The sequence below is a fragment of the Lithobates pipiens genome, unplaced genomic scaffold (assembly GCF_037356315.1).
Source record: "Lithobates pipiens isolate NorthernLeopardFrog02 unplaced genomic scaffold, aLitPip1_a1.2 Scaffold_18, whole genome shotgun sequence".
NCBI lineage: Eukaryota > Metazoa > Chordata > Amphibia > Anura > Ranidae > Lithobates > Lithobates pipiens.
Genome location: NW_027507758.1, coordinates 273,610,680 through 273,623,260, shown reverse-complemented (window position 1 = coordinate 273,623,260; position 12,581 = coordinate 273,610,680). Strand labels below are relative to the sequence as shown.

Genomic DNA, 12,581 nt, shown 5'->3' with positions numbered 1-12,581 from the left:
CATAAAACCTTCCAGTTTCCTGGTCACTCCTCAGATTTTCTGATGGGTCAGATCATTGCTGTCAACACCCTCTTCAGGGACCAGTAAAGAGAGAATGCATCAGCAGTCGGGAACTCTCTGTTTCCATCAAATACCATCAGCCAAGATTTATGAAAGCAAACAGACTCATCTTACTTTGCTAATAAACTTACAGGACCCAGGACTTTGTCAAGTAATTCACTCATATTTTCTGTAAATATTTTGTTTGAACTGTTTTTCCTGTTTTGGTTAAACAATATTTTAAAATCATAAAATTATATTTTATGCACTAACGCAGAACTTCATGAATTCTGTATCTTTAAAGGACACTAATGATGTAACAATGTGTATTACAGACATTTATTTAAAGTCATAATTATATTTTCTGATATTATGAACATTGATATTAATGATAAAATAACTGGCATCAGTGCAACAGATTAATCCCGAAATTAATTAAACCCAGTGACTATTACTCTCAGTCTGCTGGCACTTAGATTGTGGTCCTGCGAGCTGGAAAATCTTTGTGAACGGTTGTTGTGTTATTGTCATTGTATAAGTGACAGTAAGGTATGGTTTGGTCAGCCATTTGTCACAAGTTGGTGAAGGTGGCCGGTGTCTGACACCGTGTCCGTCACACTGACATCCCTATTGTGGAATGCTCAGAAGATCTTGTCCGAAGAGGGTCATCTTTTTCGACTTGGTGGTCTTTGCAACTTTTTATGTTATACGATATTTGCGCAGCAATTTTTCAAACTTTTTTTTGGAAAGAAACTGTTTCATTCATAAAAAAAAACACTAAAGTTAGCACGATTTTGCTTTACATTTTTTACAGGTTACATGTTTAGAGTTACAGAGGAGGTCTAGTGCTAGAATTATTGTTCTCGCTCTAACAATCGTGGCATATGGAACCTGTGTGTATCTGACTCTGATACTAACCAGAGCCTACCCAGGGACTGACTAGTATCTCTCCCCAGCCTGTCCCCACACACCCTCTCACCTACTGACCTGTGAATGGGGAAATCACTCCCGCAGTGTTATTGTGTTCTGCCAGTCAATACAATGATTAGTGTTGCTAACTATAGCTGGCAGCACTGATTGTTTTGGGGAAAACCTGACAGGCTGGTTGTACTCAAGTTGGTTAATAGGTTGACTTGTGTAAAACCAGCTAGCCCATACATAGATCAACTATGGCTGGTCTCTGCTTAATTGGTGTAATTTCAATCCATGTCTGGCCCACTTAACCACTACACAGTCCCTAAACATCCTTCCACAAACCTTTACATTTTTCCTTCCCAGATTACTTCATCCTCCTCTCCTATACATAGTGCCCACTGTCATACTCTCCACACTTCTCTCCTATACATAGTGCCCGCTGTCATACTCTCTACACTTCTCTCCTATACATAGTGCCCACTGTCATACTCTCTACACGTCTCTCCTGTACATAGTGCCCGCTGTCATACTCTCCACACTTCTCTCCTGTACATACTGCTCACTGTCATATCCTACACACTCCTCTCCTATACATAACGCCCACTGTCATATCCTACACACTCCTCCTCTCTTGTAAATAGTGCCCACTGTCATACACTTCTCTCCTGTACATATTGCCCACTGTCATACCCTCCATACTCCTCTCCTATACATAGTGCCCACTGTCATACCTCCAACACTTCTCTCCTATGCATAGCACCCACTGTCATACCCTCCGCACTCCTCTCCTGTACATACTACCCACTGTCATACCCTCCGCACTCCTCTCCTGTACATACTACTCACTGTCATACCCTCCATACTTCTCTCCTATACATAGTGCCCACTGTCATACCTCCAACACTTCTCTCCTATACATAGCGCCCACTGTCATACTCTCCACACTCCTCTCCTGTACATACTACTCACTGTCATACCCTCCATACTCCTCTCCTATACATAGTGCCCACGTCATACCCTCCCTCCACAATCTTCTCCTGTAATTACTGCTTACTGTCCTACTCTCCACACTTCTCTCCTGTACATAGTGCCCAATGTCATGCCCTCCACACTCCTGTACATATTGTTCACTGTCATACCCTCCACACTCTTCTCTTATACATAGTGCCTAATGTCATACCCTCTACACTCCTCTGCTGTGCATACTGCCCACTGTCATACCCTTCACACTCCTCTCCTGTACAAAGTGCCTTCTGCCATACCCTCTGCACTCCTCTTGTGTACATAGTGCCCACTGTTAGACCCTCCACATTCCTCTCCCTCACCTGCACATACTTCCCACTTGTATACCATCCATACTCCTCCCCTATGCCTCTTTAAAATTATACTGAATATCCTCAATGTTACCAGCTCTAGAATGGGCACTTTTGTCAGTTCAACTAAAGGAAACCTCACAGTCCTCATATTTGTTCTGCCCCATTATTAGTACTTATTTCATTTTGTAATTACTATTGTGATGTATAGAGGAACACGGGGGATGTCAGCTACTATAAATATAGCACTTGTAAAGAAAAGCGTCCCTGAAAATATTTTTGAAATGTTGACAACTATGCACTTAGGCACTGCCCAAGGGCCACAGGGTCAGTAGGGGGCCCCATGAGAGGCTCGTCATATTAAAGCGGTAGTAAACTTTTCTAACATTATGACTTTTTAGAGGCCCTGGGGTAGGTTATGCCATAATGTACAAGTATGCACAGCATATTAGCACATTAGGGTACACTTAAATTGTCAGACTGAGCCCTCCAGTGCTGTGCTGTGATCAACCGACGGGGCCCCGGGCACTTCCATCTTCACCCGGTCTTCCTTCTGGGTTCTGTGCCTTCGGTCACTTGCCTTGGCCAGGCTGCGTTGATGTCATTCCCATCCTCTCTCTCTCACCCCCCCTTTCTCTCACATCCTCCCTCCCTTACCACTCTTTCACCCCCTTTGTCTCTCTCTCTCTCTCTCTCTTTCTCTCTCTCTCTCTCATCCTCCCTCTCTCTCTTTAATTTAATTTGTTATCACAAAAAATAGTTTGCATTTTTATTTATTTATTGTTTATAAAAGGCCCCACCAAAATCCTCAGCACCAGGCCCATGATGTTCTTAATATGGCTCTGGTTTTTACAGATGTCTGTAAAGTAAGTAGCTACTGGTCCCAGTTTGGAAAGACTTTGTATCTAAAACCCTCTAAATAGGTTGATTCCAGGTGTTCCTTGCCTTTTCCCTGTTAGAGCTGTGGTGAGGAGTTGAGGAAACCCCCATTCAGAAAGTTCTCTCTCTGCTCTGGAGGGGTGCGATTTGCACATCTGGGTGCTCTTCATCTTCTGCAGTATCTTTCACTGGAGGGTTTTGTACTCCCTTGGACTGTCAGCAGGTAAAACACTCTCAGGCCCTGCTGCAGTTTCACCCTGTTGAGGAAAAGATGCGTCTGAAGGATTTTGTTGGACCTGATTTTTTGGACCTAGGTCCTTGTTCTGTAGATGCTTAGAAACCTTGTAAGGAATGCTCCTCATATACCATCCCCTGATCTACCTTTAGTCAGGTGAATGTTCTTGGCAGTGAGGCTAAGTTTCCTGTTTCTCCGATTATGGATGATTCACTGGACCAAGGCAGGTTAGATGATTCCTAAACCCATGTTCGATGTTCAAGGTTAGGCATGCCCTGCTGAGTTCTTCATGTGTTAAGTGGATACGTTTTTTTTTTCCTTTTTTTCATCTTCTTTTCTTTTGATTGCAGTCTGGTGTTGTGGTATACATTATCTCTAACTGCCCTGTTGGGATTACTATTTGGCACCTCTCCTGTTGAGTCTGGATGACTTTGTGCAACTGTACCCTGGATTTTTCTGCTGGCTTAAGGGCATCTTTAAAACCCTTATGAGTTGTTCTGCTGTGTCAATTCTCACTTTCTTGCATATCTCTTTAGCAAGATGGGTTGTCTGGCTGGAAAGCCTTTTCCCTGTTGGAAATTTGTATTCTCTGTATTCTGTAGATCCATGATGTGTGACAACTTGGTCATTTTTCAAGGTTCCAATTAAGGAACTGTTCTTCTAGGGCTGTCTCAGTGTTTCTTCTTGTGGGTTTGTTCCTCCTTAACCATGCTTTTGGTTCATAACATGTTGCTGGTTCAGCCTTCATTGCCTTCTAGCAGTGCTCTCCTCTATCCTTGTCTTGTGCATGTAATGGTTGATCCGCTGTGGCCTCCCCCTGGTCATTTGCATCTTCCGTTGTCTTGCAGAGGGTTTCATTTTATTTGCTCAGATTCAGATGTTGTTGCCTCAGGTAATTCTGAGTTGTGGAGCGTTTCTAGTTCCCTTGATGATTCATCCGTATATGTTGTCTATCCCTCAGTTGGACTGTATCTGGACATCGCAACTGTATCTGAATCGCTGTGTCCCTCAATGGAAGATAAAAATAAGAAGGAAAAAAATTGGATTGTATTGTACTTACCGTAAAATATTTTTCTTTTAATACATTGAGGCATACATGTCTTTACATTCTCTAGTTTTTGCTGTTGCCATTGGTACTGTTTTTGCACAAAATTGGGGCATGTTGGTCAGAGGAGAGCTTATATGAAGGCTGGATGATGATTTTTTTTCTGCTTGTTTGTGTCCAAGGGGGCGGTATAATGTAACTGTATCTAAATTCCTGTATCTCTAAATATACTACAAGAAAAACATTTTAAAGGGAGTACAATAAAATCCTATTTTCTTGTTTGCTTTTAGCAATCAATAGGAAATCAGAGAGTGTAAAAAAAAGAGCGAAAACATGGATTTACACATGGTTCACTGTAAGAGATGCAATGTGATAAAAATGTATTGACTGCCCACTGGCAATGTTGATATTATGTTAAAGTAGAACTACAGTAAATGCAATCAGTAATATCTAATATAAGCTGTAACAAGTTAGTGTAGTAAAAAAGGTTTTCATTCTTCTTAAATACACAGCTTTCATTAAATAGTATTTGGTGGTCCTGCCATGGAGTTAGGTACTTCCTTTATGAGTTGACAACTTCCCCCTTTTATGCTGGTCCATTGTTGTCTTAAAGCAGAGTTCTGCTGAAAAAAAAAAAAAAAATTAAAAGCTACAAATACTGCAGCTTCTGACTTTTAAAATAAGGACATGTACCTGTCCAGGGCGCCCGCGATGTCCTCACCCGAAGTCGACCCATCCCTTGGCTCCTGGTGCAGGCACCAGCATCTTTTGCAGCTTCAGAGCCTGATTCCCTACTGTGCATGTGCAAGTTGCGCAGTGCGTCTGAATGGTCCCTGCTGTCTTCTGGGACCTGTGTGTCTCCCAAAAGACAGCATGGGGTAGGGGCCAGACATGACGTTGTTCGCCTGGATTCTGCAGCACTCTTTCACCAAAAGTAGGAGCAAATACCTGTATTAGGCAGGTATCTGCTCCCCCCTTCCCCTGAAAGGTGCCAAATGGGACACTGGAGGAGCGTGGGACCAGATCGGCGGAAGTTCCATTTCTTGGTGGAACTCCACTTTAACCACTCTGTTCACACCAGTGCGATTTCACTTGATTTCCACATTGCAAACAAAACAACAGGGTCCTTGAGCACTAGAGCTGTCAGTCATCCATAAAAAATGTGCATATTATGGAAGATGTAGTGCACCTGCCAACCACTGGAAGTGGTGGACAGCAGAACATATAAAATAAATTCAGTTCTCTATGGGACCAGCATGAATAACTTTGAAAATTAGTATGCTAAACAAAGTTAGTTTATTAAATGCACAATAAAAATAAAAAACACAACTGTCAAATGGTGATGGGATGATGAAAATATATAAAAGCAGTACAAAAAACCATTGCCATTGTTGATGTACTGTGAAAAATGTTTACGATGCCACAAAGGACTCCAGATGACATGGGGTTAACATCAACGGTGTGTTCCAACTTTCAATCCTGAAGTGGGTAGCTGGATGTCCAGGGGAAGCAGCCAGAAGGGAGAATAGTAAAATTGGTACCTTGTCACAGATGTCAGTCCCGCTGTAGCGTGGGAGATGTGTTGTAGTGCTCACCACTGCTCACCGCTGGAGATGGGAATCAAACTAGCCGGCCATGCTAGCTGAGGCTGGGTGCCCTAAATGACACAAACTTTGGGCGCCCGGCCTCAGTTAACACGGCCAGGTAGTTTGATTCCCATCTCCAACAGTGAGAACTACAACACACCTCGTGTCATTTAGGGCACCCGGCCTCAGCTAGCATGGCCGCCTAGTTTGATTCCCATCTCCAGCGGTGAGCAGTGGTGAGCACTACAACACACCTCCCACGCTACAGCGGGACTGACATCTGTGACAAGCCTCCGGTTTTACTATTCTGACCCTCGCTTCTCCCTTCTGGTGGCTTCCCCTGGACATCTGGCTACCCACTTCAGGATTGAAAGTTGGAAGACACCGTTGCTGTTAACCCCTTGTCACCTGGAGTCCTTTGTTGTATCGTAAACATTTTTCACAGTACATCAACAATGGAAATGGGTTTTTATATTGCTTTTATATATTTTCATCATCCCATCACCATTTGACAGTTGTGTTTTTTATTTTTATTGTGCATCTAATAAACTAACTTTGTTTAGCATACTAATTTGCAAAGTTATTCATGCTGGTCCCATTGAGCACTGCATTTGTTTTATATGATTTCCACATCACCCCTGAAGTTGCACCTAATGTATTTTTGTGGCTCTGTCTTAATAGTTGAGACTGAAAGTGTTGCGTTTTCAAAAGTAGTTAATGTATTACTTTTTTCCTATAGTCATAAAATGTCATATACCCGGTTTAAAAAAGAAGTATTGAAAGATACTGGAGGTATAGAAATAAAAATGTATATTGGTAGAAAATGTCTGACAATGTGGTACTGGCAAGGAAGCTTTGATATGTGGGCTGAAAATCCACAATCTGTAAAATAGGAAGGGAAGGGAAGAAAGAGCCAAACCGGCTTAGTGTAGCACAATTTACGTAAAATGCCATATAAAACAAATGGAACTCACAGGCAGGTGAGGAAGGGAGAGAGGATGACAGTCTGCAGTGGATTGCAATGAGCTGACAGTTGTGTGATAGTCCTTGGTGGAGAAAAAAGCTGACTGTGGTGGGGAGCAAGATGAACCTGGAGTCCGTGCAGGGAGACCGGCACCAGGCTGCATGTGGCCGTGATGGTATATCCAGAAATTGGATGTCCGCCCAAAGACGATGTGTCCAGCTGCAGTAGTGAGAGGAGCTGTCAGTCAAAACACTGTGTGAGCCAATCGGGATGCATTTTGGAAGCTTTACTATGCCTCCTTCATCAGCCCCAAATCCATACCAGATCAGAAAGGCCTTTGAGACATTTTTCATTTTATTTTTTACCCTTTCTTAAATTGCCAGCAATTACTTGAGAAAAATACAGTTAGGGGTCCTGCCCTATCTATACCAGGGCCTTTGGGTCTGATGTGAATTTTAAGGGGAACACCATGCCAAATTAAAAAAAAATGGCATGGAGTTTCCTTCCAAAATTCATACCAGATCCGAAGGGCATTGAAGTCGTACTGAAGTCGCGTTTAAATCACTTTTAAATCAGACCAAATCCCACCACTTTGAAGTCACATTCAGTATAAACTAGGGCTTAGTCAGGAAGTTGGACCAGAGAAAGGCTGTGAAAACAGTATTTTACGGAAAATAGCATGACAATCCCTTATGAACCAGTGACTATGAGTTGCTAAAAGTGGAGAGTGCAAAATCTGGCAGAGCTCTGCATAGAAACCATTTAGCTTCCAGTTTTTTTTTTTGTCAAAGCCTAAAGGTAAATTTGATTTTTTTTTTTAAATAACAAACATGTTTATACTTACCTACTCTGTGCAATGGAATCACACAGAGCGGCCGAGAACCTCCTCTTATCGAGGCCCCCGCCGGTGATTCTGGCCCCTCCTCTCTGGCTAGTGCCCCCATGGAAAGCTGCTTCCCATGGGGGCATGTGTGTGTGTGCTCGCTCCAAAGTCCCTCTTCTACATCCATTGGCACAGACAGTGGGACTTGGTGCCATGAGCCCTCGTCATTGGCTTTGATTGATAGCACTGGGAGCCAGTGGCTCTCGGTGCCTCAGCAAAGCCAGCGAGACCCGGAAGTGAAGGGGAGAAAAGAACTGCAGACGTGCATGGCAATGGATCAAATGAGGTCTCAGGTAAGTAAAAGGGAGCTGAGGGGGTGATTCTGACACCTAAATATTTTTTACCTTAATGCAAGGAACCACTTTAAGTTAGAAGCTGATTGGTTACCATGCTGCACCAGATTGTGCTCCCTGCAGTTTTAGTGACTCAACCCCATTGTGATTTAGTGAATTACATGTAATCTAGGGTTTACATCTACTTTGAATGCATATGATGCATATATGTGCAATATGTGAAAGTTTGCACAACATGCATAAAGGATATTTATATATATATTGTGTTTCTTAATATGCCTAAATGCTGTCTTCTGCTCTGAAACAAGTGTTAGGTTTGCTATCCAGTTGACGGTAGCTCTTTTTTGCCTAGCAACATGCATATGAATAGGAAAGAACGAGCAAGCACTGTGTAGAAAACAGCATTTTGCTGCTTTTTCCAAGATATGAATATGTATCACTGCTGAAATGTTTTCCATTGCAGATTATAGACACATTACTGAAAGTCAAGACATTATCCCCAGGGCCTTTTGAGAACATTGTGCTGATAGACTGAAAAACATTTCTTTTTTTTGTCTATTTGCAGATCTCAGTCAGTAGTGGATCCAGGGGTGTTAAAACACAATGACAAAAATGAAGATGACACCACACAGCAGCCTCTCCTGTCACTTGATTAGCAGACTGCGTTGTTACAAGACTCGCAAAGGATAAGAAGATTTTCTCTTAATAACTAAACCCTCTACTGGAATGTACCAACTGGAAATTTATCACATATGTTAATGTTGTAAAATGTATTCTTACAAAAGGGTTTCTCTTCTTTGCAAGTAATAAGGGGGCCACCAGTTAATGCGTTTACTCTGTAAGTGCCAACTCGTTTGTAAATAGAATCCAAAGTAATCTCTCTCTTTAGAGTTATTGTTCTAAGTGCTCCGTTGAACACTTCTGTGAAAGAAAATGGATGAACACCACTGCGTAATTAAAATTGTGTAATGTACAAAAAAAAAAAAGACTTACAATACAAAAATATATTAATATAGTAGGATTCATTCTTTTATATAAAGCCATATAGCAGATAACACACTGCTTTTTATTCTGAATATTGAAAGAAGACATTTCGGTATGAAATTGCTTTACTCTAAACAGGAAACAGAAGGGGCTTTTGTGCCTCCAGTATTGAAGTATCAGGTTAGACTACAAGGCAATGCATGTTGGTTTTATTAAGGACAACAGAACAAAATATATCTGTACTGTGCCAAATTAATTTGTAATTGGGATTTGTGACGCTAGTTTCTTTTTTAAATAGTATTATTATTACAGCAAGCCAGAAAAAAATAGAGTGCGTTAAACCAGTGCCATGGAGTAGAAAATGTTTAGACGTGCTCTGAACTATTTTTGAGATCTCTCGTTTTGTCTATCTGCACAGATGATCTTGTCAGATTAGTGCTTCTCAGTAACAGAATTATTGTATGTTCATGATAGTCATATTTTATTCAGTATTGTACATTGATTACTACGGGTTATTGTGTGTTCACAGACAGCAAGCAAAAATCACGATTTCAATTTAGCATATCCGTTCAACTATTACTGTGGTTTAAGCTACGTCTTTGTGTTTCCATTAGTGTTTCCATCCACTTTTCTACACTGTTATTCACAAATTTGTAATTAAATATTACAACACAGAGTGTCGCTGCAGTTCTGCTATGTAGTGTTGTGTGCAAGGTACTTTTTTTCCCCCATATCTATTGTATTTTCTGAACGACAACTACAGAAATAACTTCTGCTAATATAAAGGAATGAAAATACATTTACATTAACAATGCAATGTTATTTCACAGTATTACTAAATTTTTTACATGATATTTTCACTATACTGCTTGTTCAAAGCTCATTGCACCATATATAGTGGTATTTGGACATGCTGTTGGGTTGTAATAGCAAAATACATTTTCTTTAGGGTGCCTAGCAACTCATGATAATTTTTTAATTTTCGAGAAACTGGAGGTATGTGCACTGTGGTAGATCAGGTAATCCATTGTTTTTCAACATCACAGATATTTAGTTTAACAAGTGTACTCAAACAGATTGTGTAATAGGTAGTGCATGGTAAGGACATAGTACCTTATATGTATTTGTTATTTACAGTTTACCAAAATAATTAATGCTTATCCTACAAGGTAATGTGGCCAAAAAGCCTCTTCATTTCTGTCTTATATTTAACAGAAAAAAAAACAACACACATTGGGCAATATTCGTATGAGTGTCTCTGAAACGGAAAATCAGTGACAGAACTACTATCATTCTTGTTGACATTAACAGGTATAGTGTTAGAAGACACCATCATTTATTTTTTATTTTTTATTACACGCTTTCTTTGTGGTCCCATGAGTGTTGCCTGCCATCTATAACTGCATATATAATGTACTATAATATGTACTTCAAGCAATTTGCATTATGTACTTTTTAAATTATCACGGGCTGCAAGCAAAAGAATGAGTGGAACGAAATGTGACAAAAAAAATAATAGACTGCATACGTTGGCAAACATTTTTTTTAAAACAAATATTATGTCATTCATTATAGATTTTTAAAGGATAAAGTCTTATTAATATGAGCTATAGTATCTTATGTTTATGTTTAATTACCAATAAAGTGGACCTAAAGAAAAAAAAACAACAAAAAAAATCATTTAGATCAACTGGTCTCCCTTAAGGCTGCAATTACTATTGCAATCCATAATTAAGCCAAAATACCTACACCTGACCTGGAGTTGGGTCCACCAGTGGCAGTTACTTTACCAACTCTTCTATCTGTTAGGAAGGACTTGAGTCTCAGGGGGATGCTACTCCAGGACAGACTTAAAGCAGAGTTCCACCCAAAAGTGGAACTTTCACTTTAATCACTCCTTGTCCCCTGACGTGCCACATTTGGCATGTCATTTTTTGTCGGGGGGGGGGGGGGCGAGTGTACCCTTTTTTTCGTGGGACTTCCTGTCCCACTTCCTGCTTACTATCTTCGGCCGCCTAGGCGACTCCTCCTCTCGCCCTAGGCGGCCTTTCCCTGCCAGCAATCTTCTGGGACACAACTCAGGTCCCAAAAGATCGGTTGGCCAATTGCAGAACGCAGCACGACTCGCGCATTTGCATGCATGCCCAGTTGTGAAGCCATAAGTCGCGGAGTGCCCACAGTTACCATGACGGCTCCGCGAAGAGGAGGGGGAGAGGAGCTAGCCTCCAGGCGGCCACATCGCTGGACCATGACCAGGTAAGTGTCTGTTTATTAAAAGTCATCAGCTATGGGTTGAACTCTGCTTTAGGAATATGGGTAGGTCAGGGGTCTCATTTTTGTAATGGCAGCCTAAAGGGAGACCAGTGGATCAAAAGCCTGTTTTTTATATTCAGGTGCATTTTAGGAAATTATGATCTTGTAAGCCTGTTTAGTGTAGTCAGTTACTGTATGTATTACTGTATGTTATAAGTTGTCATACATTAATGAGCAATGCAACATGTTTTTGAAAATGTAAATGTAGGAAAAAAAATAGAATATGAGGTTACTAAGTGCTTACTATATGAAGATGCAGCAAGAACATGCTGATAACTCTTACTTGAAAGTATAAACTGTGCATCACAGTGGCTTAGTTTTGCTCTGCAGTACTGGGGTGCATGGGTCAAATCACAGTCAGGATATTATCTTGAGGAAGTTTGCATGTTCTTCCATGTACTTCCTTCTCCCACATTCCAAAAAGGTTGATTGGCACCCATCCAGATTGTCCCTAGGATGTGTGTGCATGTATGCATGTGAAATATTAACCTTAGATTGTAAGCTCCTCGGGAGCAGGGACTTATGTGACTGTACAATATGTAAAGAGTTGTATGACTTGTTGGCAATATACAATTAATTAGAATCAATCATTTTTCTGAATTATACTCTTGGTCTTTAGTGGAAACACTGCCATTGCAAAGTTGAAGGTGAATGGCAAGTGAAGCAATTTCATATTTTATTTGTCATTTTTTGAGGTTTTGGAAAAAAATTTAATGTACCATGTATCTATAAAATGTTGGCATAGCTTATATATGTGCCATGAATTTGGCGTTGAAGGCAGTGTTATGTTAACTGAAATAATAAAGGCTTTGTGAAATGGCATAACATAACCCTTAAGATATTTATGTTGTCCAGAAAATGCACTAATTATAATCAAAGCACATAGGCATGAACCATGATTAAATGTGCTTTGGTATTTAAATAACATACATGTATTTTATAGGGAACCTATGTTTTGTGACAAATACATGGCCCTAATTATACCACCTACGACAACTCCTATTGTTGACACTGCTAGAAAATGTAATTCTCCTTTTTCATAGACAAACCATTGTCACTCAATATGGTGCCCATTTTTGAATAATTTCATGCAAAGCAGGCTAGGTTTTTTTGTGTGTTTTTTTTTTTTTTA

General features: G+C 40.6%; 1 protein-coding gene across 1 annotated transcript in view; it reads left to right on the top strand.

Moving 5' to 3' along the window:
- CLVS2 (clavesin 2) overlaps positions 1–12,290 on the top strand; it is a 120,098-nt gene extending 107,808 nt beyond the window's left edge. The window contains exon 5 of the mRNA XM_077487011.1: positions 8,718–12,290. Within this exon, the coding sequence (XP_077343137.1) occupies positions 8,718–8,808 (91 nt within the window). The 3' untranslated portion in view covers positions 8,809–12,290. The remainder of the gene's footprint in view (positions 1–8,717) is intronic.
- Positions 12,291–12,581: the final 291 nt, after the last annotated feature.